Genomic DNA, 27,312 nt, shown 5'->3' with positions numbered 1-27,312 from the left:
CAACCAGCAGCTTGCCTTTATGTTCTCCTTTAAAACAAACAGTTGTCAAAATTATTTAAGAAAAACATAACATCTAGACCTAGCGATTCCATTGGTAGGGTAGGGATAACTTACCCGCCGAGAAAATCATGCTAAGGCATCTCAAAACAAAAGCAAGGAAATTCTTCTCTTCAGCAGGGCAGGAATAAAAATTCTTCACATAAGCTTGTGAGTCAAAATGCCCCTCATAGTACTCTCCCTCAGTGAAGGTTGTGAATTCACTCATAATTACAACACATACTGTATGTGTATAACTTCAAATAAACAACAACTGCTGTAGATACTGTAAGAGCAAAATAATACGGTCCTTACTAGAACAGCGAATGCACAAATGTGGTTTCCAGACTTGCCCAACATAATAACATGAATTCTAAATATACTGATATAAAGTTGCTAGTAGGCCAAGTCTACCTTTGTCCATCTTATCTTGAAGGACTTGTTTCTTGAATTTAACTGGACAACATATAATGTCTGGCATGTTAACAGACTAAACATATACATAAACACTTAATCCACAGAACAAGTTTCAAGACAGCAGAGTACACTAAGAGTGTAGAAACAGAAAATTCAATAATGAAAATTTACTTGAAATCCCGGGGGGAAGAACTGACATGCAAGATGATGTGGTAATGAACATCACAGCATCACTCACTAACATTTACAACCCCGATGTAACTTGTGTAAGCATAACACATTCAACAATCAAAGCCACATACAATGAAGAAAACAAATGACTGAAGTTTAATACTGGCTACTTTTTGTAAATCAAGTTTTTAAACATTATTTTTGCATTTCAAGTATTCATGGACACAAATCAATGACAAATCATGGAAGTTCCATTCAGAGCACATTATACAAGTGCTTCTTACAAAACAGATCGACGTTTTAAAATGCAAACTTATGCATTAAAGAAAACCACTAAAATGGCAACTGTATTATTAAATTTAGCAAATAATAAACTCATCTGTTTGTGTGTTTACATCTGTTCATAAATTCTTCAGTGTCATGGAACTTGTGATATTTCGTTACACAGACATGTATAATATAATATCAAGTATGACAGAAAAATCAAGTGCCAACTATTTCTTTTCAAGTTTAGGTTAGATATTTAAACAGAAACCAGTTGCTGGAACTGAAAGGAAATAGTTAGGTCAATACTTAGGTCAAATTAATTTTATATTTTAACATCCTTGAGCTACACAGTAATGTAATTTACATGCACAATTTCAGAGACTGAATTAAAGTGACTTGACTCAAAATAAGACAAAACAAAAATAAGTGCTCTACAATTGATAACAAAACAGTATGTTTGTTCAAATATAGTTATGCAGACCTGGTCAGTAATTGTTCAGATGTTGAGTCAACACTGCTGAAGTGACATCCTGTTTAATGGTCTCTCATAGGAGGCAGAAGCTATGCAGCAGGGCCACAGGGTTTTGGACAGGTTAACTTGATTTCTACACACAGTATTTTGTCAACAAAATGGCAAACAATTTCAACAGGCATATGAAATTGTAAAAGAGGAGGAAAAAAAATGATGTACATGAGATTGTACAGTTCCCTTGCTGTTACACACAACAGCATAATACTTTATAAAGTGCACTAAAACTCTCCTGAATAGATTTAAGAAGTAACTAAATTGTACTAATAGTACGTCTCACTCTTTCAAACTTCAAACTAAAACCACCATACACAGACACACATATGTTGACAATGACTGTTTTGCACAGGCAAGAGCTGCTCACCATCATTGACAGTTCCATTAGAATGTACTGTACATGAAAAATACCAGAAACACCAAGCCACAGCAGCTTCAGTGTTAAAGTAAGGAGCTGCTTCTAGAGAACAGTGTGGGGAAACTACAGTAATGAGGACATGAGAAATAATGAACTCATCATACCCTATATGGTCAAAAAAAATTCCTGCTACGTGGCCAGAGAGGTCTTAATTTATCATTTTGAGGAACCATTTCTGCAGAAAGCATTAACAACTCTCAGTTGGAATGTCTTTTGCTAAGGCAACTACAGTGCATCTTGATTTTGAAGGGGTAAGTCATGGACCTAATGACTTCATTTTCCATCTTCTGAAATGCAGTAAGGTTCAAGTCTACTTCTGTCCTGCTTTAGTAAGAGAAAAAAAAAGGAATGTTAAAATCGCTAAATCTATATGTTTGCTCAGCTGATGAGCAGAGACATTTTCAGCATGCAAACAAATGTTTGAGATAGAGTGACACTAGATGAGAAGAGAAGAGAAGACACCAACACTGAATAGAAGTGATAGCAAAAGCAAGTTTGGGGCAAACAGGGAGATTCTTAGAACAGGTACCTTCTTTCCAACCATTTTCACCTAACCAAGCCATATGTTTACAGTCATCAGTAACGCAGCACTCTCCAATTGATAAAAAATTGGGAACAGTGGATTTTTGTTTTGAGTAAATCCCATCACACAAGTACGGGACCTGTTCCATAATTTTCTCCTTACAGACTCGCATGAAATGCTATTCTATGCCATTCATTTACACTACTACAAGAAACAACTCCGGTTATTGTCGTAACCTCGGTTTCCCTGAGAGACGGGAACGAGACATGGCGTTAACACCTAGGGGACTCCCTTCCTTCGTAACCTACCTGAAATCTTATTGCACAACGCCAGTGAAGTTGCAACTCTCAAATAGGAGCGGGGCTCCCGCCACTATATAATGCGCCGTATTTGCGGTATAAACTCAGAATCTTCCGACTGAACCAACAGCACAGCGGCCTACGCCATGTCTCGCGCCTGTATCTCAGGGAACTAAGGTTACAACAGTTACCAGAGACGTTCCCTCTCAAGAACAGTCTCTCCAAATGGCGTTAACACCTTGGGGACTATATAGAACAACGCCATGGAAGCAGCGAAGTGAAAAAATGCTCAGCCTCAGCACAGCTAACATGAACAGTTTTTCAAGACACTAAAAAAAAAATCCCCAACCTGCTTAGGGATCCAATCAGGTTACTCAGAATCCATGTCCGATTTCTCTTATTGAGAGAGAGAGATGTTGCACCATCACCGTACAAGGCTAAGACATAAAGTCATGTCAAACGCATACAAGTATGTAATATAGCAGTGTAAAGAAGCATGTGCGTGCCAAGGCCAGGCACAATACTAACACACATAGAGAATGGCCGCCAAAGTCTGAACATGACGATGGCCTCAGCCCCGATCCCCCTACTCGACCTAGTCGAAACCACCAGCACAATCAAACGGCTAGTGAATGCAGGTAGAACCATGGGTCGTACTCACCGACAGGACCTGTGAAGCTAATGACCACACGTCCAAATTGTAGCATCTGGCGAAGGTATTCTGCGAAGACCATCCAGCCACCATACAAATATCTTTGATAGAAATGCCCTTAGTCAACACCCACGAGGAGGCGACGGCCCTCGTCGAATGGGCTCTGACACCAATAGGACATTCCATTCCCCGGCTGCAATATGCCAAGGCAATAGCGTCGACCACCCAATGTGATCGCTGCCTCGGAAGTATACAAACAGCTGCTCAGATTGGCAAAACTGAGCCGTGCAGTTGATGTAAACTCGCAAAGCCCTCATCAGACACAAAACCTGATTCGGGGCGGCATCCAATGAAGTCTCAGACTCTGGAATGAAAGCAGAAAGAGGCACCACTTGTGCTCTGAACGGTGACGAGAGTGATTTAGGCACATAGCCAAATCTTGGCTTGAGCGTGACGTTATAATCACCTGGTCCAAACTGCATGCTGTCCATTCACAGAGAGCGCTTGACCGAAGCAAGGGCAACAGCATTCACAGAGAGCGCTTGACCAAAGCAAGGGCAACAGCAGCACTGTTTTAAGCGAGAGCTCCCTCAATCTGACAGTTCGAAGTGGTTCGAAGGGCGGGAGGGTCTTAGTATTCTCGCGTCTCTCAAAAATCTTATCACTAGATTGTGTTTTCCCACTGAGCACCCATCGATAGCAGCGTAAAAGGCTGAGATAGCTGCAACATAAACCTTAAGAGGGCATACTGCCGCCGTCCATTTGTTGTTGCAAAAAATTCAGAATGTCAGACAAGGGGCAGTTTCCCGGGTCCCTACCATTCGAGTCACACAATTTCTCAAACACTGCCCATTTACAAGCGAGTGTGTCCCCACCTAGGAGAGAGGATGACAGAGAGAAGAACAGAGAACAACAAGTCTACCTCCGCTTTCCCGAACCGTTCCCAGATCAACCTCACTGTCCCAGGGTACAGTCTCCATTCTCCATGAGGAATCCTGTCCCTCGATAGCATATCCGCACTGCTGTTCAGGCAGCCTGGAACATGCGCTGCTCGAATGGAGAGCAGATGGTAATCGGCCCACAGCAAAAGGCGTGTTGCCTGTCTGTAAAGGGCTCTCGAGTGTACTCCGCCCTGGCGGTTTATGTACGATACAACTGACATGTTTTCCATGCGAATCAACACGTGATCGCCCTGGACTTGCCTGAGGAAACTCTGAAGAGCCAAAAAGATCGCTCTCAGCTCGAGGCAATTTGTGCGCCACGTTCTCTCCAACTCTGTCCAGTAGCCTGAGGCTGGTACGCCGTTGCAGTGAGCCCCCAGTCGTTGCTGCATCCGTCGTGACCACTTTCTGCCGCGTGACCAGACTCATTTGGGCGCCACATTGTTACAAGTCAGGGTTCTGCCATGGTTTCAGCGAGCTCAATCACCTGCGAGTGACCACATGCGGTCACGGCCTGTTTTCCACACCCTTCTCGGTACTTGTGTTTTCAGCCATATCTGGAGGGGGTGCATATAGAGCAGACCGAGGTGACACACCATTGCTGCCGCTCACCATCTGTCCCAAGAGCCTCTGATATTCCTTCAGTGCTACGGGACGGCCCAGCCTGAATGCATTCGGAGCGGACATTAAATCTAGTATGCGCTCCCGGCTCAAACGTGCTCTCATCGAGATCGAGTCCAACTGCACCCCTAGATGCATGATTGACTGTGTGAACAAACAAAAAAGTGTTACGCCCCAGCCAGAGACCTAACCTCTCCAGGTGAAGTAAAAGAGCACATTTGTAGCTGTTGAGCACATCCTCCGAATGGGCCAAGACCAGTCAATCGTTCAAATAATTTAATATGCATATTCCACTCGCTCTCAGAGGGGAAAGTGCCACATCCACACATTTCGTAAATATACGTGGCGTCAGACCAGTCAATAGCCCGAACGGCATCACCGTGAACTAATACGCTATGTCTTAGCCCGAACGGCATCACCATGAACTGATACGCTATGTCTTTGAACACAAATCTCAGAAAGCGTCTGTGACGAGGAGCAAGGGTCTGCAGGGGTCCGACACCTGACACAGGGGTGTGAGCATCGCCAGATACATGGGGAAGCTGCAAGCCCGACTCTACTGACTGTTTCACGGCCAAGTGTGAATCCGCTATCACAGGAGGATGAGAAAAAAAGCTCTTTTTGTGAGGGTGTCACAGACTTTATTGCATTTTGAACATACACAACACAGACATTCTCGTAGTCACCTGCAACAGCCAAGGGGACTTCGTGAGAACATATCAGATGTTTCGTGGTGGGCCCGTCACTCTGCGCTCTCCTACTCTGTACCCTCCCATCAGGAACAAGGCTTTTGTTCTGACAGAGGAGCTCCCCCAGGATGGCCGCCTTTCTTGAAGCTGTGACACCCCTTTAGTGTCCTCTGCCACAGAGATTTGGCATGAACAGACGGCTTTGGGTCCGGCGTTGATGAAGCGGAAGCAAAGGGGGGCGCTTCGAAGGCTGGTTGGAAGCAGATGAGGATCTACTATGCCCAGGGGGCTGCGCTGCAGGAAGGAAGGACTCGTCGCCTTGAAGCATTTCTGTGCCACTGGAGACGCAGTAGAGACTATTGCGGAGCACTTCTCAAAGAGGCCGGATGGGGCTACAGGAGCGTTGAGCAGCACCCTCCTTTCCACGTCCTTAAGTTCAATAACTGTCAGCCACAAACGCCGTTGGAGCACCACCATGTAGCCCATGCTAGGTCCGATCACCTGGGCCGTCTTTTTTGTGGCTTTAAGTGCAAAATCTGTTCCCGCACGTAGATCTTTAAATGCCTCGGGATCTGCCCCACCCTTATCCAGGGATTTCAGGAGCTGTGCCTGAAAAACTTGGAGCACTGCCATCGTGTGCAGCGCTGAGATCGCTTCTCCCGAGGTGGCGGCGTACGCTTTATCTGCGATGTGTGAAGTCAAACGGCAGTCACCTGGCAGCGTAGCACCTGTATTCAGGAAGGCAAAGGAGGGGCAGAGGTGCGCGGAGATGGATTCCTCGAGGGGCGGAATGCGCGTATATCGTTGGGCTTCCGCCCCGCCAACTTCAGTAAAGATCTCTGATCCTCCAGCATGAGTACGAGCCGATAGGGGTGCAGGCCATGCCTTAGCGACCTTATCGTGCAAGTCGGGGAGGAATGGTGCTCGCTTCCTCGGAGCGGCAGCTTGGCAGTCTGAGTGAAGGAACCACAAATCCAGCTTGCTCTTAGCTGGTTCGTCGGAGGATTCCCACTCTAGACCGAGATTGCTCGCAGCCCTGGTGAGAATCCAGATGAGCTCATCCTGGAATGCAGCGTGACCCTCCACTTCAGAGCACTCCACTTGAGTGCTGCCTCCACATGGGCGAGGCCCAGGCTTCAGATGCAGAACTTGTGAGTGTCTGGGGCCTCAATGGGGACATGCTGGAACCCCAAGAGGGAAATCCATCTTCCTGCGTCTTCTCTACAGCTGTCTCGGGAGGATGCGTGAAAAAAGAAGATTCTGAATTTATACCGCCAATACAGCGCATTGTATAGTGACGGGGTACCCGCCCCGATTCACCGTCTTGGCTGGTATTGGCCAGTGAGAGTGAGAGCAACTTCACTGGCGTTGTGCAATAAGATTTCAGGTAGGTTAGGAAGGAAGGGAGTCCACAAGGCGTTAACGCCGTGTCGAGAGACCATTCTCGAGAGGGAACTAATGACTGGTTGTTATACACGTTCACCACTGTCTCTCAGGCCAGTGAACTTAAAGGACACACATACAAAACATGCATCTGTCTCTTTCGCCATCTCTCACTCACTCGCTCTCACACTGACCTGCAATGTACTTTGCTCCAATTAACATAAACATGCTACCCAGAATGTAAAAGCCCAAGGGAACACTACTGAAGATACTAGTCTCCTCTGTTGGTTGTCCAGAACACAGGTCCATATCACGCAAGACAGTGGAAAGAGAAAACAAGTGGGACAATTAAGTAACTACTGATACAAGTGGAACAAGTAACTACTGATTTTGTCAAACCCAATAAATAAATAAATTAATTAATTAATAGATAAATTCTTCTCCTGGAGAATTAATTAACTTTAGAGTTTAGTTCTACCTGAACCAGATAATCAATAACTTTGCAGAAAACAAGAAACAGAAACGGGACTTTGTACCTCTCTAAGAAAAACACTTGCAAAACATCCATTCCCCCTGACTTTGGACATTCTGGGTCAATACCTCTGGTTATTGATGACTACAAACCTACATCAATCTTTGACTAATTTTGTGGGCCTGGTTGAAACGTTTTTTTTTTTTTTTTTTTTTGGAAATTGAACAAACATGAGGAAATAATTTCAAATTTTCAACAACAACAAAAAAAAAAACCTTCCTTTTTTTTTTTTTTTTACTAATTTAAAGGGACATACAATCACAAAAATGAAAAATTTGTCATAATTCACTTTCCCCCATGTCGTTCCAAACCCGTAAAAGCTTCATCTGTCTTTGTAACACAATTTAAGATATTTTGGATGAAAACAAGGAGGCTTGAAACTGTCCCATAGGCTGCCAAATAAATAACAGTGTCAAGGTCCAGGAAAGCATCGTTAGAATAGTCCATCTGCCATCAGTGATTTAACCGTAACATTATGAAGCGGCGAGATTACTTTTTGTACACGAAGAAAACAAAAATAATGACTTTATTCAACAATTCCTCTCCTCTGTGTCTTTCCAAAAATGAGCGTAGAGCCATTTTGGCAATTCTGAGAAGTGGGCAGGCGTAGGGTTGGGTTTCGATTGGGTTTTTTACGATAACGGTGCCATATCAATACTTAAAAAAAAAAAAAAAAAAAAAAAAAAAAAAAAAGAGCCACAAAAAACTATGGATAACATTAAAGAACATTACAAATATTTAAAATAAATCCATAGCATTTGCACGCTCCTTGGATGCTCTCATTTCCCAAGTTATCCTTCCCTTAATCGAAGGCTAATAAATGTATTTCACAATCTGGATCATTATTTAATAAAAACAACACATATTTAACAAATTAACAAATATTTAGTTAAAATAAGTGCTGTCTATCACTGTCTTTAATCAGTTCTGTGAATGACTGTATGGTCATTGTTTATAAAGTAGCAACAATGTCATTTGTAATGGCACATTAGTATTTTCACCCCAAAAAACGGTTTCAAGCCAGTTATTTATATATTTTTCTGTAGTGTGTCAGTAGGAAATATCAGTTTACATTTACAAACCTTAATTTTGCCATTAATTTTAATAATAATCTAGTAAGATTTTTGAATGCACAAGAGTCTGACAAAAGCCGGTGCTCCACATGGAGATCTGATCTCACCATCATCGAATCTGTCTGTGATTACATGAAGAAACAGATGAAACTGAGACAAAGTAAATGTCTCTACAGCAAACAGACACACTACAGCAAAAGATATAAATAGCTGGCCGAACACCATTCTTTTGGGTTAAAATACTAATGTGCCTAAGACTTTTGCACAGTAGTGTATGTATAAAGTAAGTATAATTAAATTAAGTATATTTAAAGAAGTATAATTAAAGTATGCATTCATATGTATTAAGGGCTAGATTTTCGCTGGAGGAAACAGCTGTGTGATAACTTTACAACAGATGGGAAACCGATTGCTTCCTCATGACCTTTTGTAAACTGTATTAAATGACAAAGAACTGCTCAGATACAGATATTCTATCAATCTATCGATAAACACACCTTGTGTCCTCTGTTTCTGTTCGCTTGTGCTGCTCCGCCGTGGTCTGCGGATTAAAGAGCATGCTGAAAGACGGGGAGGAGAAAGGGGACTGACTCTGAGGCGATTGCAAATTTGTGTGCAGTTTATGGAGCTATAGCCCCGCTAAAAAGCCTAGCGACACCCATGCTTCTTGCGTACATTTTGGAGAACCAGGACAATTTCAATCGATTGCTCAGGCATTTAAGAGGCACCAAAATCTGCGTTCTGATTCGGTATGGTTCAAACCGATTACATAGGTACCCGGTGCAATATTGGCACCGGTTTTCGGTAACCAACCCTACGCAGGCGGCGTACGCTCTTCTGTATCAGCCGGGCCACAAGGATACGTTTTTTATGTGTATTTGGTTTGAAAGCAAACAGCGCATCAGCGCAGCGTGGCTGACACAGAAGAGCGTACGCCATCTGCGTACTTCTCAGAATTGCCAAAATGGCACTACGCTGATTTGGAGAGACATAGAGGAGAGGAATTGTTGAATAAAGTTGTTGTTTTTGTTTTCTTCATGTACAAAAAGTATTCTCGTCACTTCATAAGGTTACGGTTGAATCACTGACGGCAGATGGACTATTCTGACGATGCTTTTCATACTTTCCTGGACCTTGATACTGTTTTTTATTTTGAAGTTTTTGTGATTGTTTAATTACTCCCTTTTCGTTTGTTAAATATCTTAAATTGTGTTCCGAAGACGAACAAAGCTTTTACGGATTTGGAACGACATGGGGGTTAAGCCAATAATGACAAAATTTTCATTTTGGGATGGAGTATCCCTTTAAATATAAAATAAGATTATTAATGTAATCTTTTTTTTTTTTTTTTTTTGATTATTTGATTTTTTTTTTGAGTTAAATCAATCAATCAATAAATAACGCACCATTTCCATTGTTGACTGGTTCTGTGGTTTCCCAGTTCATAGCCCTCTGAACAGCTTTCTTCCAGCGAGCATATCGCAGTTCACTCTCTGCACAGAGGAAAAAAAAATAAAAAATAAAAAACACAAACTCAAGTTTCATCTGCAACTTTATTTAGGCTGTATACACAGGTTTAAGGCTGTAGGATTTGCATGATTAAAATAAATGCTGTGAATGATGCCATCCAAGTTGTGGCCTAGTGGTTAGACAGTTTGACTCCTAACCCTAAGGATGTGGGTTCAAGTCTCAGGCAGGCAATACCACGTCTGAGGTGCCCTTGAGCAAGGCACCGAACCCCCAACTGCTCCCCGGGCGCCGCAGCATAAGTGGCTGCCCACTGCTCCGGGTTTGTGTTCACTGTGTGTGTGTGCGCACTTTGGATGGGTTAAATGCAGAGCACGAATTCTGAGTATGGGACACTATACTTGGCTGTATGTCACGTCACCTTTGTGTGGGTTAAATGTAGGGATTGTTTTCTTTGTGCTTGCGAGTGCTATCTACTGGACATAACGCAGATTACAATGATTACGTTCTGGGGTACTCTCTAAAATGGCAGAAGACAGTACCTTGGGGAGAAGAATTGTTGAATAAATTATGTTATTATTATTGTTTTCTTTGCGCACAAAAAGTATTTTAGCTGCTTTGTAAAATTACGTCTGAACCCCTGATGTCACATGGACTACTTTACCTATGTCCTTGCTATGTTTCTGTGCGTTGATTGTAGTAATATCCTTGCTGTCTATTTGAGGGTCAGTGAGCGCTCAGATTTCATCCAAAATATCTTGATATGTGTTCCGAATATGAACAAAGGTCTTACAGGTTTGTAACGACATGAGGGTGAATAATTAATGATAGATTTTTATTTTTTGGGTGAACTACCCCTTTAATCATGAACACAATGTTATGGCCTGCAAGAATCCATAAAGTTTTTCTGTATTACACTGAATCATGTTGCAAATGTAATTATCTCAGTGGCATGCAACAAAAAAATTCACACGGTTCATACAATTTTCATTAGTTATGAATTGGTGTGTGGTGCATTTTAGATTCCATTACCCTCTGGGTTGATCTGAGGTTCAAATTTTTCTGAAGTGACCTCAGTGAGATCTTCTGGGTTTAGGCTCCACACACTGACCCCCTCAGCTGCTCCTGCTGCCATGGCAGCACCCAGAGCTGTGGTCTCAGGCATGGATGGCTTTACTGTAAAAAAATACAAATTACATCACCTATCCGCCCATCTGCAAATACCATTAAAATTCCATTTACACCAGTGTTTACGGACATCCTCATATAAAGACTTACAAGTTGAAAATGTGCATCTTACCAACTGGGATACACAGTATGTCAGCCTGCAGCTGCATCAGTAACCGGTTGGATGTCATGCCTCCATCAACCTGGAGCTGGGACAGATGAATACCACTGTCCTGGTTCATTGCATCCAGAATCTGAAACACATTTGAGCATCCTTTAGCATCCTTAATTTTTTTTATTTTTTTTTTAAATAGTCACTCACTGATTTATTTGTGACATACTCAAAAAAGCACCTCTATCCTTAAGACTGTAAAAATAAGTAAGGGATAATATACAGCAAACTGACCCTGCAAAATAACCTCAACAAGGTGATCAGGAAATTAACTGGATAGCTAACTGTATATTATCCTGCTTATTACACGTTGAAATTATTTATTAGTTTATACAGAACACAAAAGTCCTTCAACAGTTAATATTCAGAATCAATTATTAAGAGAGCCACGTAATAAGAACATATAATCATGCAGATGCCAGCCAATTCATGAACTTGGGATACCTCTCGTGTCTGGAAGCAGACAGCTTCAAGTGCTGCGAAAGCCAAATGACTCCTATTGGTGAACTGTGTTAGACCACAGATGATTCTGTTGTAAGCAAAACAGAGGTTCAATGTTGTACATTTCACATGTAATAACAACTGATTTTTTTGTTTTTGTTTTAATGCCTTTGTCTAATGTAATGCTCATTCTCCTTAGGCTTTAGTGTTTCTACATCGCTTACATCAACTGAAAATGATCTTTCAAATGGATGTATCAGTCACAAACCCTCTAGCGCTTGGTTCCCAGTATGGCGCATATAATCCAGAGAATGCAGGGACAAAATAACAGCCATATGATGTGCCAACGTCAGCAGCTAGTTTCTCTGGGGTGAAAAGTGAAATGTTTAAAATTAAATATTCCAAACCTGGCTCTTGCATTAGGGTAAAATTAGAATCTTTACACAAACACACCTAGTTCTGTAGAGGTTTGGATAATTCCGAGATTATCCTTTAGCCAACGCACAACTGCTCCTGCAATGGCAACTGAACCCTAGAAAAAAAAAATTCTAAACTGGCTACTCTAAATCACAAAGTAATTATGAGAAATGAATAGGCTTTTCATGTTTTTGCGAGTGGAATGAAATAGCTGCCACATAAACAAAACGTGCAGTGCTTTGGTAAGAAATAATCTGACAGTAACATAATAAGGTAATCAACAATGTCAACATTCAACAACATTACCTCTAGTGCATAGCAGGCTGGCTTGTCACGCCCTAGTTTATATGCGACCGTTGTCAGCAGTCCATGGTCCGACATTACAGGCTTTAAGATATAAAAAAAAAAAAAAAAAAAAAATCCAATGCAGATTAAAAAAAAAAAGGGAAATGTATTTTTGAAGCTTTAAGTATGTTGAATACCTTTGTTCCTACGTTTTTAAGCAGGAAACAACCAGTCCCATAACTATAAATAAAAAAATAAAACTTATATAGCTAACACATTGTGATCAAATGTACAAAATCACATTTTCATTTAGTCCAAGTGCACATTTTTGCATGTTGACAAATTAGGCTATGAGGAATTGAGATAAAGACAGATTAACAAAACAAAATCATACGTATTTTTGGCTTGTCCGTCCTTGAAACACATCTGTCCCACCAGCGCAGCAGACTGGTCACCAAGACACTGTAAACAGATGTAAAGTCACTTTAAAGAACATCAGAGAGTATTTGTGAATTTCTGTATTATTTTTGAGATTCTGAAGACACTGTCCTTTATATTCATTATGATTTAATTGTCCAACTCAACAAAATAATTATTTACACCCACAATTTAGGGAGCAAGACAGAAAGACACGTAATCTTTAAAAAATAATCTAATAATCTTACCCCTGATATGGGGACACCAGTTAAAGGGCCAGATTTCTGTAAGAAAAAAAATAATAATAATAAAAGTACAACATTGGGGAAGAATTTAATAATATACAAATGAATGTAATAATTAACATGCATTATACAGCCCCCTACATAAAACCAGAACTCAAATACTTGAGTCAGATTAATAATTATCAGTTCTAATGCTTTAGTGGATATGAGCATTTTTGGCAAATCATCTGCTGCTGTGTGTTGAAGTATCTGCTCTAAACATACTCCACAAAAAAAAGAAAAGAAAGAAGAAAAAAAAAAAATAAAAAAAAATAACTGACTAAGCATATTAAAAACTGGGATAGCTGCTTCATTTTTATCACTGCAACTCAAGATAGTGTGGGTTCAGCCATAGTGAATGAATAAAGAAGAAAAAGTGAACAAAGAAAAGGACCAAATCCAGAAAACTACATGAAAAAGTTCAAGAGCTGTTGGAAAGGACAGGCAGTGCATTGGGTGACAAGCCAAAACACAATGAAAAACAACAACAAGATCACCATCCGGTACATTTCCAATAAGATCTTAACTCAGGAATGTATCAAATTCACTTTCAACAAAAATATGAAAAGCATGTTTGCTCCATATTGGAAATGCACCAACTTCTATGACAGCAAAGTTTTCCCAGACAAGACAGCTACAGATACTCACCAGATTAGAGCTGATATTCTATCAGTCAGTTCAAAGAGATCACAGGACACAAAATATAATAATGATAAAGAGGGACACACTAAAATCTCCAAAGGGTTAAATGACTGCTCCACAGCAAAATTCAACTTTGGATGGAAAGATGTTATTGGAGTTGCGGATTGTATATGTACAGATAGAGAATGAACAGTTACTGTTTGATAGACACTGCTCTGGAGCAAAGATCATTTCTCTCTTGTCAATTTATCACAACAGAATCCTACCAATGCATTATGTAACAGAAGTACAGAAAGAAATTCTATCTTTGGAGTCAAACACTTACCATTAAACCATAAATCTCCGAAGAACTTCTCACTTTTGGCAGGATTTCCATTGGTATATCAAAATATCTGTTATATATGTAAGAAATATACATTATGAATAAATCTTTAAAAACAGTAAGGGCTGGAATATACTACACAACTTTTGCCCAGATTATTGCTCTGATTTGCAGTTTGGTCACCAGTCCGCATATTTTAGGCAGAGCTGACAGAATTAAACAAAAACAAACAAAAAAAATAATTATTTTCACAGTGTATGATGGGCGCAGACTCTGATTTTAGAATTAGAGGATGTCTAACAAAATTATGATTTTAGAACAGTATTGCTTTCATTTGTCAGGTGTCTCCTAGCCATATGGTGCATGTTTCTAAGTGAGTTTGTTGTGTTTGACACAATAACTTGAAACTCTGGTAGTGTGTGATAGTGTGTCATTCAGTGTATGATGAACAGTTTTTCTCTTTAACTCTGGGGCGGGTAGTAGCGCGGATGAAAAATATGTGCAATATTTGTATGTGTAAATTACCATTACACATACGCAACAACGATATGACATTCGACCCATCACGTCACCACCACTGCGACATTTGTTGATGCTTTTCGTAGCCTATTAAGGCTATTGTTTGTGAGCGAGAGGCTCAGGTTGTATTTTTTCTTGTTCTTTTTTTTTTTCATTAATAGGTCTATTTGCGTATAGTTATCAGGGTTCATAGCCTATTTAGGTGCCGATGGTAGGCTCCTTGAATGGTGCAAAACAAACCGCACTTTAGCCTGTTTCATTAGCCCATTCATGACGCTGTTGTGATGTTGAGAGAGGTGCGAGGTGCAATTTAATTGGAATGATTTTAGCATGTGTGATTTATCGCGGGCACGGATCGGGTAACGGGCCAAATATTAACGGGTCTGGGTGGGTGCAGATTTAATTTTGATATTATCACGGGTGACGGGTCGGATCTGGTCATGAACTTTGCGGGTATGGGGGGGGGGGGGGGGGGGGGGGGTGGGGTGTCTCCCAAAAATGGACCCGTGCTCTGCCCAGGAGTGACAGCTGGTCAAAAGCAAAAAAAAAAAAAAAAAAAAAAAAAAAATACAATATTTTAAAACATTTTAAAAAGTAGCATTTTTCTTACATAAATATAGTTTTGCTTCAGAAGACATGGATTCATCAACTTAAGTCACATAGAAGTACAATGTCATTCACTTCTAGGATGACATGAGGTAGAGTAAATGATAGAATTTAAATTTTTTGGGTGGAGTATTTAACATTCTTTTTTACATTTACATACACATAAGCTTTGGGCCAGAAAAAATGTATATAAAACTGTATGTATGCAAATTTGTACATACTTGCAGAGCTCTGGATCCCAATCCATTGTGTGAATATTGAAGAGCATTGTCCGACTGGCATTGGTTACATCTGTGCAATGAACACCTCCCTTCTTTCCCCCTGTCAGGCACTGAAAGTTAGGGGTTATCACAGATTAATTTAAAATATTTAAATCATGATTCCTGGAGTCCCTCAACGCTGCACTTTTCTCTGTCTTCTTTGTCTAACATCCATTTCAGGTCTTAGAATCTCCTCTAATGAGCTGATGACCTGAATCAGGTATGCTTGATTAAGACGACATGCAAAATATATTCAGAAATGTGGTTGAGAACCATTAGAGCATCTGAATTCAATCCAAGACCAAGTGAGTTTATTTTGGAGTATATGAATGGATGAGTGTAATCATTAAGCAGTCTTAAACTTTGGATTGCTCCTCAACCATGCACTGATATCTTCTTTTACCATTAAACTTCAAAAACATATAGACAAACACTATAGAGATCCAGAAGAGAAACCTCACTGGCACTGCTCTTACCCAGATAAGCCAGGAGTCCACTGTTCCAAACATGGCCCTGTGAGAGAGCACAGCTTCATGGACCTTTTCAACATTATCCATTAGCCAGCGTAACTTCACTGCACTGAAGTATGTGCTGATGGGTAGGCCAGTCTTGTGCTGTATGAAGCAAGAGAAGTACAAATATTTCAGTTTTGCAAACTTTGTGTAAAGTAACAGAAATTAAAAAAAATAGCCTGAGTATAGTAGTTAGAAGTGGACTGAAAAGGGCAATGTGTCCTCAATGTTTTGTTATATTTCTGTTTGAATAAAGAAATCAGGGTGGGACAGGGCTAAAATAGCCAGACTTCAGCCAAAACTTGACTTGTGGATGTAACTGTTCAAGATCATTTCAGTCTTATTTACAAAGAGACACTGGCACTCTCACCTTGAGATGGTTTTTGTTTCGGCCTGGAGTTTTGTTGATGAGCCTTTCCACGGTTGACTGGGTCCGCAGATCAAGCCAAACTAAACATTCAAACAAATCAAGAATTTTTCTTGAATTACACCATAAATTCAGCCCATGTAACAAAAAGATTATGTGAATATAGTGCAGAAGTCATGTGAACTGTCTTTACGGTGCTTTTCTTGTGGTAATTTGTTCTTTGTTTTGGAGCTTAAAGAACTCCCTGCTTACTATCTCCTATCTCCTGTGGAACGGAGTGTAAAAATTATTTTTATATTTTATGAAAATACTGGGCCATATGGGTTTTAAAGGATTTAAGGGTGGGTAAATGATGACAGATTTATCATTTTTAGGCGTATTAACCCTTTAACTGGATGCTTCCTTTTAAGCACAGACCTGAAAAGGACAAACCCAAAATCAAATGGCTGCAGTTCATGAACCGTGGACTTTACTTAAAGAAGACACTTGAATTTGTCTTCTCCAAGAGAGAGAACTAAGGCTGTAAAGTTAATAAAATAATTGGAAGTAATTTATTCGAAACGCTGAATTTCGAATAAAAATGCCTTAATTTGCAAAAAACTTTTTACGCTCGCTTGAGGTGGATTTTGACTTGTGCGAAAAAGGGTTAATGAGAATAATGGGAGATGGAAATGCATTTTGCGAATAAATTCCTCTAAGTGCATCAAACAAGTCATGTGACTTTGCGCTATGGTACAATAAATCCTGACTAACCAGTGGACTGATCTTGTTACACAGCATCTGAAATGTTGTTATGTGGTCATTTGGAAATGCCCGAGCAAAGTATTTCTGTATAATTGCCTCCCAGAACTGTTAAACGACTGCGTTCCCAAACAGCAGCATCCACCTTCGAAAGGAATAACCGCATTCATTGTGTTTCGTCTGCTCGTTCTGAGGTGCAAGTAATATATTATATAGGAAAATTATTATTTTCAGTAGCTTCTCCTACTTTTCTTAGTGATGTAATGTGCCAGTTTATCAGGAAGTGATGATTTTGTTCTCTTTGACTCGTTGGATGGAAACGGTGCTTGTTCGCAAATGTTTTGTGTGATATTCCAATTTTGTGCACAAGTAGGGCTGCTCGATTATGGCAAAAATCATAATCACGGTTATTTTGGTCAATATTGTAATCACGATTATTTAACACGATTATGAGGGGGCCATATGACCAAAATTTTATATGAGTGATTTATTTAAAGAAAGTGATACATATTCAATATGTATTTTCTGTAAATATTTTTGGTGTGATATATGAATTGTATTTTATATGGGTGTTTTATTTAAAGAAAGTGTCCTCAAATTTATTGAAAATTATTGAAAATAATTAAACTGTCAGCAATAAAAAAAAAAAGCAAAGGACAAATACAAAAGAATAAAAAGTTACAAATGAAACAAACTGTGCTTAAATTTTTTTTATGCAAGTCTCAAGCAGTTTACAGCTTACTACAGAAATGAATAATCAAATGTAAAATAAAACAGCAGTCTTCACTGTAAGAATTATTTTTTTTTTTTTATTCTTAAAGCTAAAAAATTCCTTCACTCAAGAGCAGTGTGTGATTATGAATTTGTCTTTTGTTGTTTGATTAATAAGCACACAGTCGCAGCAGGAAAATAGCCCGCTGTCACTTTAAGAGCTTCACGGATCCAATTTACTGTTACACACATATTTTCATTCTCAACTCTTTACGTTCAGTTATTACATGACCGACGAAGGTATCACTAAGCGCCGCATTTTTGTGTCTATTTGACCGTTTAGGTGCGCACCTTGAGCTAAAAGATGACTTTACATGTCCGTGTTCTTTTCTGTCTCTGAGCGCATATATCTTCCTGAGGAGCAGCGCAAGTTCTCTTTCACGCTTTTAAAAACATGAATAAATATACTTTGATAAAATCAAGCACATCCCATTTTGCACGTCAAGTTACATGATTTTACTGATTTGCATGGGAAATTGGGCTTTTATGGAGGAACGAAAGCAGAGCGATGCAAAAGAGGGCGGAATTTAAAATAATAATTTCATCTCGATTATTGTATTTTCATAATTGTTGGAGGCCAAAATCGAAATCGAACCGTTTTTTCATTTAATTGCACAGCCCTATGCACAAGTTTAATTCGCAACTTTGGATGGAAACCCGGCTATTCACATTGTCCACATTTTCCAGCTGCCCACCGGGAGAACTCCCAGTGCTCCAGATGGCCAGTCCACCCCTGGGCATATAATATTTACCTATAGCATTATAAAGTGGTTCTCCTGTTTCCTTGTCCCAAACAAGGGTGGTTTCCCTCTGATTGGTCACACCAACAGCTGAAGACAGATTAAAACATGTGAAAAAATTTAAATAAACCATGAGCACGTAATAGCAGGTGAATGGAGAAATAAGTTGTCTTGTTACCTTTAATGTTCGAGATGTCAATGTTGAGCTGGGTCAGTTTCTCACAGGTTCTGTCCATGCACTCATACACAGACTGAAGAATCTCTTTTGGATCCTCCTCCACCCAGCTGAGGGAAGACAATAAAAAAATTTTAACAGGTTATTATAGCTAACTAAAACTGAAACCATAAACCATTTTGTTATTTGAAATAAATAAACTTCAAATGAAATATAATAAGAAATACTTAAAAACTTTATTTTAATTAATATTTCTAATTTTCATTTAAGTTTAACTTGTTCTACAAAAATGACAAACTGAAATAATTTTTTTAATTTACAGACATTAAAAAAAAAAACTAAGAAATGTGACAAACACATTAAATGACTACAACTCTAATGAAAACATTTTTAAATAAAATTAAAAAATATAATAGGATCTCAATGATACAAAAATAACCCTAGTTCCCTTTCAATACTTCACTCGTACTGCGTCTGCTAAGACGCTATGGGAAAAACTTATTTTTTCTCCTGAACTGAAGCCTTATTCAATCACACAGTGAAACTGCACGTCCATCGGTTCGTGTAGTGTATAAAAAACGAACCAATGGCTCGGCAGCGGTGCTGCACGAACCTATGGCAGCGAAGCCCACCGAAGCCCGCCAGAATGGGCAGGGCCTCTGGCTATATAACTGGCTATATAAGCGGCCGCTTCGCTACAGGCATTCAGATTTCTTCTTCAGTGACGACGATTCTTCGCTGATCTCCGATGAACTGCTCGCCATTGACTCGCCTCGCAACTGGAACACGACTGCCGGTTTCCCGCTGCAGAACATCCACTTACCCTGCCGCCATCCGGCGAGAGAGAGAGAGAGAGAAAGAGCAAATTTCTCTAAAAAAGCCTTTTTTTCCAGCGTTGTTTCAAATGCCGGCTCATTATTGCAACTCGTACAGAGCCTCTCTGCACGCTGATGACGGGCACAGCAAATGTGTCGCGTGCGGTGGAAGGTTTCACCAAATGCTTCACTGAGGCACAGAAGTCGTCACAGGCGAAGCGACAATTCCTGCCAAAGCACGCTTAATCTGCTGCTGCCAGTCGCCCCAAGCAAGCGTTGACTCGCCAGCCTCCAAAGCAAGTGCCCGCTGCTGCCGCCGCTGCCCAGCCTGAGAAATCCGAGCCTCGACACAGTTCTCGCTGGTCCACCAGACGGTTTCAGTTCCCTAAGCGCCAGGGACCCTGGCCCAAGATAGCGCTGGACCCCGCACCGCTGCTGTCCTCCTGATCTAAAGGCAAGAAAGAGGAGGGGGCTAAGTCTCGCCACAGCCGGACCACCCCCCAAACTGCCCTGTGTGTTCTGCCATCCACCTCGTCCAGTTCCAGGTGTCGACGAAGTTGTATTTGCTGCGAATGATGGGCCCGTTCTAGCGCCCAGACAGCAAAGCACTGTGATAGCGCACATCGAGCTAATTCAACACACAATGGCAAGCCATTCCCGGAGTATCAGATTGGGTTATGGAAATAATAAATCACGGCTACTCCCTACAGTTTGCATGACGACCCCTGCACTTCTGCGGGGTGGTCACCACTTCAGTACACAACGAGAACGCTCACGTTTTGAATGCCGAAGTGGAAAATCTGCTGGTGAAAGGAGCCATAGAAGTCGTTCCCCCAGCTCATCGCGACTCATGGTTTTATAGCTGGTATTTCCTTGTTCCTAAGAAGGATGGCGGGCTGCACCCCATCCTCGATCTAAGATTTCTGAACCGTGCCCTCATGAAACGGCGCTTCAGAATGATCACAGTGAAACAAATCCTCTCGCAAATACGCTCAGGGGATTGGTTCTTTTCGCTGGATCTGAAAGACGCTTACTTTCACATCCAGATAGCCCCCATCACAGGCCGTTCTTGAGATTTGCCTTCGAGGGTGTGGCTTACCAGTTCAGGGTCCTCCCCTTCAGGCTGTCTTTGGCTCCTCGCACATTTACAAAGTGCATGGGTGTGGCTCTCTCCCCTCTCAGGCAGAAGGGAATCCACATTCTCAATTACCTCGACGACTGGCTGGTTCTGGCTCAGTCAGAGGTGGAGGCCTTAAGTTACAGAACCCTGCTCCTCAGCCACCTGGAATGCCTGGGGCTCAGGGTGAATTTTGCCAAGAGTTCGCTGTCTCCCAGCCAACAGATGTCGTTTCTGGGAACAGTGCTTGGCTCAGTGACAATGAGGGCAATTATGGTGAAGGAGGGCACCGCGGCTCTACAACGACTCGTGTCCTCTTTCAAAATAGGTGCTTCTAGGCCCCTAAAAATTTCCAGAGGCTGCTGGGCCTTATGGCAGCAGCATCGCCGGTGCTGGAACTCGGGCTGCTAAACATGCGCCCCCTCCAATATTGGCTATAGCCACATGTTCCGCCTCATGCGTGGCATCACAGATGCTTGAATATCAAGGTGAGTCAGGACTGCATTTCAGCCCTGACCCCTTGGAGGAACATGCAATGGATGGAACGGGGTGCCCCGCTTGGAATTGTTTGCAGAAGGAAAGTGATCTCGACAGAGGCGTTAGTGATCTCTACAACACAGGTTAGGACGCACTGTACGAGGGGAAACCCACTTTCGGCTGATGGTCGAAAGAGGAGAGCAGGCTTCACATCAACTGCCTCGAGATGATCGCAGTTCAGCTAACCTAAAGAGCCACCATGTGCTGGTCAGATCAGACAGTATGACGGTGGTGTCATACATAAATCACAAAGGTGGGCTGTCATCGATGAGACTCTTCAGGCTTACGTCGTGACTGGGGAAGTGCACCTACCGGGGAAACTGAACCAGGGCATGGACATGCTGTCGAGAAGCGGAGTCCCTTCAGAGGAGAGGAGGCTTCACCCGCAGACAGTTCAGAAGATATGGGAGATCTTCGGCAAAGCGGAAATAGACCTCTTCGCCTCAAAAGACAACTCTCATTGCCCAACATATTTTTCCAAGATCGAGGACGCGTTGGCCCAGGACTGGCCCAACTTCCTTCTTTACACTTTTCCTCCGATTCCCAAGTAATCAGGCGGGTCAGGAATCAGAGATGCAGAGTTCTTCTTGTGGCCCCACTCTAGGAAAACCAACATTGGATAGCCGACCTGTCACAGATGCTGACGGCGGCCCTGTGGAACCTCCTTTCTCAGGCGGGCGGGACTAGGCCTGGGACGGTAACCGCATTACCGCAATACCGCGGTCACGTGACGCCTACCGCGGGTCTAAACCTGTCATCACCGCACAAAAAAAAAAAAAAAAAAAACATTGGCCTGCGCATCTGAATGCCTTCGGCAGAATTCAAATGAGCCATTTTAATCTAGATTAATTCCAAGATTACAGTGAGATTAATCTAGATTAAAAAAATGTATCTTTGCACCTCTAATAGGCTAATAGCATTCAATTTGTATTGACTATTAGGCCTAGAGTACCTGTGTAATGTCTTGTAGCCTATATGTTGAATTTCATTTCATTTTACTAAAGTATAAAATACAGGCGGATGACTCATGAGAAAGCCAAAAAAGCAGGACCTCAGTTTTTTAATTGCACGTGCTTATTCTGTTTAACACAATTCTCTCACGTGGTTGCGCAGCCGACAATTGCGCATTTAAGCTACTATTCCATCGAAATATGGCATTTATATGTATAATATATAAATATGTAGACATATAGGCTAAATTAATATAAATATTTAAAAATCTATAATATATATAAATATTATTTATATTATATATTTTTACATATTTATATTAACTTAGCCTATATCTCGTGTGCGCTTTGGTCTCAGTGTGGTTCAAGGCTATAATTTAACGAATGCTATTTAATTTAACAAAGTGTCGCTGCTCACAATACCGTCATTGTTTTTTTAACTTATAAATATTATATTTATCTTATTTATAAATATTATTTATATTTATCTTATTTATAAGTAAAAACAACCACAATATTTGTGAGCAGCGACACTTTGTTAAATTAAATAGCATTCGTTAAATTATAGCCTTGAACCACACTGAGACCAAAGCGCACACGAGATATAGGCTAAGTTAATATAAATATGTAAAAATATATAATATAAATAATATTTATATATATTATAGATTTTTAAATATTTATATTAATTTAGCCTATATGTCTACATATTTATATTACTCTAGGCTATATGCCGTCGTTAAATAGCCTTCATTAACCACTGAGACAAAAAAGCGCACACGTAATATCTATATAAATATTAATATAGCTAAACATGTACAAATATGCAATATAAAATATAAATCATATTAAATATAATTCATATATTATATAAGTAATAAAAAAAACGAATCTGGCTGACTTACTTGGGAAAAAAAAAAAAAAAAAAAACATCTACTCCGACCCCCAATAGAATTCGTGTAGACACAGAGATCAGAAGGTATTTGCAGGAGGAAGCCCTGGATTCCCACGCAGACCCTCTTGTCTGGTGGCGGGACAATAGTGTCCGATTCCCTCTGCTTTCCAAAGTAGCCCGAAAAATATATGACCATTTGCGCTACAAGCATTCCCTCAGAACGTGTGTTCAGTGCTGCAGGTAACGTCGTTACGTCTTTCAGGGCCTCCCTTAAACCTGACAAAGTGAACATGCTAGTTTTTCTAGCAAAAAATATGAATGTTCTTATTCTAAATGCGAAATAATAAATGTTAAATAAACGTGTTCCTTATGCTCAATTGCTTATCCTCTGTGCGTGCAAAAGTCGTTATAGTTTAAGTGATTGTTTGATGACGACGACTGTAGCCTAATCTGAAGGTAAAAATATGGAAAATAAACATGCAAATTAATATCTATTACTGATCAATACGATAAATAAAAATGTGTTTGTTTGTCTTTATGATGCTCTATCTTCAGATCTTCAAATGAATTGCGATCAGATCTGATATCGCCCCCAAAAAATATGAAGGCTAGGGTAACCTCGCCTATTATTTCGTTTTGCAGAATTTTTATTTCAGACATCATTCCATTTCTGTTCTAAATGTTCATGTTCTTATTTTGTTTTGAAAGTGAAATAAACCTGTTCCTTATATTCGTTTGCCTCCCGTGTGTGCGCGAAAGTGAAAGTCCATCGATGACTGTGGTTGGTTGTGGGGGGGGGTTGCGGGATGCGGTTTACCGCAATACCGCGGGAATTTATTGCTTTTCAACCGCGGTAAGAAAAATTCAATACCGTCCCAGGCCTAGGCGGGACAATTTGGCACCCACACCCAGAGCTGTGGGCTCTGCACCTTTGGTCGCTCAACGGGAACCCACGGGACTCCCTGAGTGCGTACTAGACAATATTTCACAGGCTAGAGCTCCATCTACAAGATGCCTCTAAGTGGTCGGTGTTCTCCCAGCCTCCTGTGACGTATCAGTGATACTGTCATTTTTACAAGAGCTCTTGGATAAGGGGCGGTCCCCTCCATGCTCAAGGTCTACGTAGTGACTATAGCGGTCACACTATAGTCACACGCCCCTATAGCAGGCCAGTCGGTGGGCAAAAACGACCTTGTCGTTTGATTTATGAGAGGTGCCAGAACGCTTAATCCACCTCGCCCTCTCACTATCTCTTCATGGGACCTGCCCACGGTGCTGAGAGCCTTAAAGGGTGCCCCCTTTGAGCCGCTACGATCCATCAGCCTGAAGGCCCTGTCGCTGAAGACTGCTCTGCTACTGGCACTAGCGTCTGTAAAGCGCATGGGTGATTTGCAAGCACTCTCAATAGGCCCTAATTGCCTGGAATTCAGGCCTAATGATTCGAAGGTTGTCCTGAAACCAAGGCATGGCTATATACCAAAGATGCTCTTCACACCCTTCAGAGCACAAGTGGTTACTCTCTCTGTGTTACAAAACACAGAGGAAGATCGAGAGCTGAATCTACTATGTCCTGTAAGGGCACTAAAAGCCTACACGGAGCACTCTGCACTGATAAGGCAATCAGAACAGCTCGTTGTATGCTTTGGAGGCCGCACCAAAGGGTTGCCGGTCTCAAAGCAAAGGCTTTTTAAGTGGATTGTGGACGAGATTCAGCTAGCCTACTCTTCCTTGGGCCTGCAATGCCCCACTGGAGTAAGAGCCCATTCGCGGAGAGCAGTCTCTTCGTCTTGGGCATGGTCTAGCGGTGTGACTATCGCAGAAATTTCAGTGGCGGCTGGTTGGAACTCACATTCACATTTGCTAGATTTTATAATCTAGTTGTCCCAGCACTTCAAGCTAGGGTACTTTATCTGTAGGGTCACCTTTTGTTCCTCAGTCTCGTGCTCTTGCTCATTCTTTGCCCAAGACTCAAATCTGCTCGTGTGCGCTCGGTCTCTTAGGTGCCGAGGCGATACAAGCATGGGACGATCAAGCTAGGCCAGATATAACCTAACTGAGCTTATTCTGCTCCTAGTTGCTATTGTCATATCTTGGTATCATATATCAAGTATGATTGCATTGGTCGTTCCCCCCTTCTTAGCACGGCAAGATTGAATTGGGCTCCCATAGTATCTTAGCAGACTCAGAACGAGTGAAGTATTGAAAGGGAACGAATTCCGTTACTGACGTAACCTCGGTTCCCTGAAATACGGTAAAGAGTACTCAGCAGTCGCTTCATAGCCAGAGGCCCCGCCCATTCTGGAGGGCTTCACTGCCATAGGTTCGTGCAGAACCGATGGACGTGCAGTTTCACTGTGTCATTGAATAAGGCTTCAGTTCAGGAGAAAAAAAAAATTCCCATAGCGTCTTAGCAGACGCAGTTCTCATTCCCATATTTCAGGGAACCGAGGTTACGTTAGTAACAGAGTATGTTCTCACTCCAACCAGCCACATGAAATGTGCATGTCTCTTAAATATAGCACACTGGGCATTACACAGCTGACGTCTTTGCTATCAATGTGAATGGAAAAAATCCTATTCAGCTCATCCAGAATAACAGTATGAACCAACAGTGAACTTATGATTTGAATCACAAGTTGTACTCTTACTATATTGCATAATCCATTGCCCCATTGAACCATTGTGTGTCAACACAAAGGACACAATACTCACCCCTCTTTAGGAAAGCTCTGTTTAATCTCAACCTGATGGTGACTGAGAAGCTCTGCTGTTTTTGCATTGAAAACCTACAATTAAAAGAACAAAAGTTATTACATTTTTTTTAAGTTCATGATCATATGAGAGTTCATTTTTGATAATATAAGACTCCAATCTACCCCAGTTCAATGTGCAGTATTAGAAAGACAAGTCACAGGTTTAAAAAAAAAAAAAAAAAAAATGTTTCAGAAAGAAACACCAGAGTTGTGTTTCTCTGACTTGTACCTGCTGCAATTCAGCGGGTTATTGCAGTGATTTGTCACCGATGTTGAAAACTGGAATTTCCAGAAATTAATTACAAAAGGCATTAATCACAGCATCTGACCTCATTTTGAGCTTTTCTGTTGAGTAACAATTCTGGCCACAACATTTTAATATGAGGAATGTTTCTTTGTCAGGCCCAGGAATTACAAGCACACCCTCTTTAAACATACCTTTTCCAATTGGACACACAAAGAAAAGATATTGAATTGTGTTGTCCACTTTTATTGCCACAACCTTGTCAGATCTAACACATACAGCCCACAATAACCAACAGTGACATTTCTAACAGAGCACCACAAGCAGCGTTCCAGCAGGCAAACGTTAGACTTTAAGGACAATTTAAGGAACACAATGACTTCCAACAGATCTCCACAACTTTTTAAATAATTTTACAAAAACAAAACAAACAAGCTTAAGGCTTGAATAGCTATGATGCCAAAAACTAGAATATAGAAATAATTTTATTGTATTCTGATCACATTGCAAAAATAAGTGATTTCCTTCTTGTTTAATTTGTGGAATACTCATAGACTTTTTGGAGAAACATTTAAAAAGTTCGGATGTTCACACAAAAGATGATTACAGCTGTCATCATTGTGGGAATTAAAATGTTTTGAGCAAACATTTGAACTTTGTAATGCTGCTCAAATCCAAACATTGTGTAACTGGGTAAAACGAAGATTATTAGCAAGATGAATTTCACAGTTTCTGAGACACAAGCACTGAGCAAACAGAAAACTAACTAGAACGATTGGCATTGTGCTAATGAGTAGTTTCAGAAATTAGACGCAATCCACGTGGGTAACTGGCATGACAGAAGTCCAGCTGAATCGGCTCCGAAATATTTACCCGCACATGTTGGCAAGGACACGGAGAGGACTCTCCAATCTTTGTCTGTATGCGAGCCACTCCCCCACAACACAATGACAGTCCTTAGGATTCAACTTACCAGAAAGCGTGTGGAACTCGTGCCTTGGTCGATAGCGGCTACGAGGGGACCCAGCATGATCCTGTTCGACGATGCAGCCATTGTGCGGTACAATGAATCATTGAGAGACCACAGCAGCCAGAAATTTAAGACTGGACGCTGGCTGCCCCGCCATGCTCTGCGCTCCGCCCTTACG

General features: G+C 41.1%; 1 protein-coding gene across 5 annotated transcripts; it reads right to left on the bottom strand.

The window, feature by feature from the left end:
* Window positions 1–752: 752 nt before the first annotated feature.
* Window positions 753–27,312, bottom strand: LOC109081522 (glycerol kinase-like). Of its 5 annotated transcripts, none has more exons than XM_042716326.1 (21): window positions 27,138–27,312; window positions 25,880–25,953; window positions 18,857–18,963; window positions 18,691–18,768; window positions 16,430–16,509; window positions 16,024–16,161; window positions 15,509–15,618; window positions 14,166–14,232; window positions 13,847–13,864; window positions 13,163–13,198; window positions 12,892–12,959; window positions 12,695–12,737; window positions 12,519–12,599; window positions 12,249–12,327; window positions 12,064–12,160; window positions 11,799–11,883; window positions 11,316–11,436; window positions 11,048–11,191; window positions 9,955–10,041; window positions 7,138–7,224; window positions 753–2,159 (listed from the first exon to the last, which is right to left on the bottom strand). In XM_042716326.1, exons 1-21 carry the CDS (start codon window positions 27,216–27,218, stop codon window positions 2,146–2,148), a joined length of 1,695 nt encoding a protein of 564 aa, XP_042572260.1. In that variant the 5' UTR covers window positions 27,219–27,312; the 3' UTR covers window positions 753–2,145. The 5 variants fall into 5 exon arrangements, with proteins under 5 accessions (XP_042572260.1, XP_042572261.1, XP_042572263.1 ...); XM_042716327.1 differs by having other exon boundaries at window positions 753–2,156; XM_042716329.1 differs by lacking the exon at window positions 7,138–7,224.

The sequence above is a fragment of the Cyprinus carpio genome, chromosome B1 (assembly GCF_018340385.1).
Source record: "Cyprinus carpio isolate SPL01 chromosome B1, ASM1834038v1, whole genome shotgun sequence".
Lineage (NCBI taxonomy): Eukaryota > Metazoa > Chordata > Actinopteri > Cypriniformes > Cyprinidae > Cyprinus > Cyprinus carpio.
Note: the sequence above shows the minus strand (reverse complement) of the source record. Positions and strands in the feature narration are given on the sequence as shown.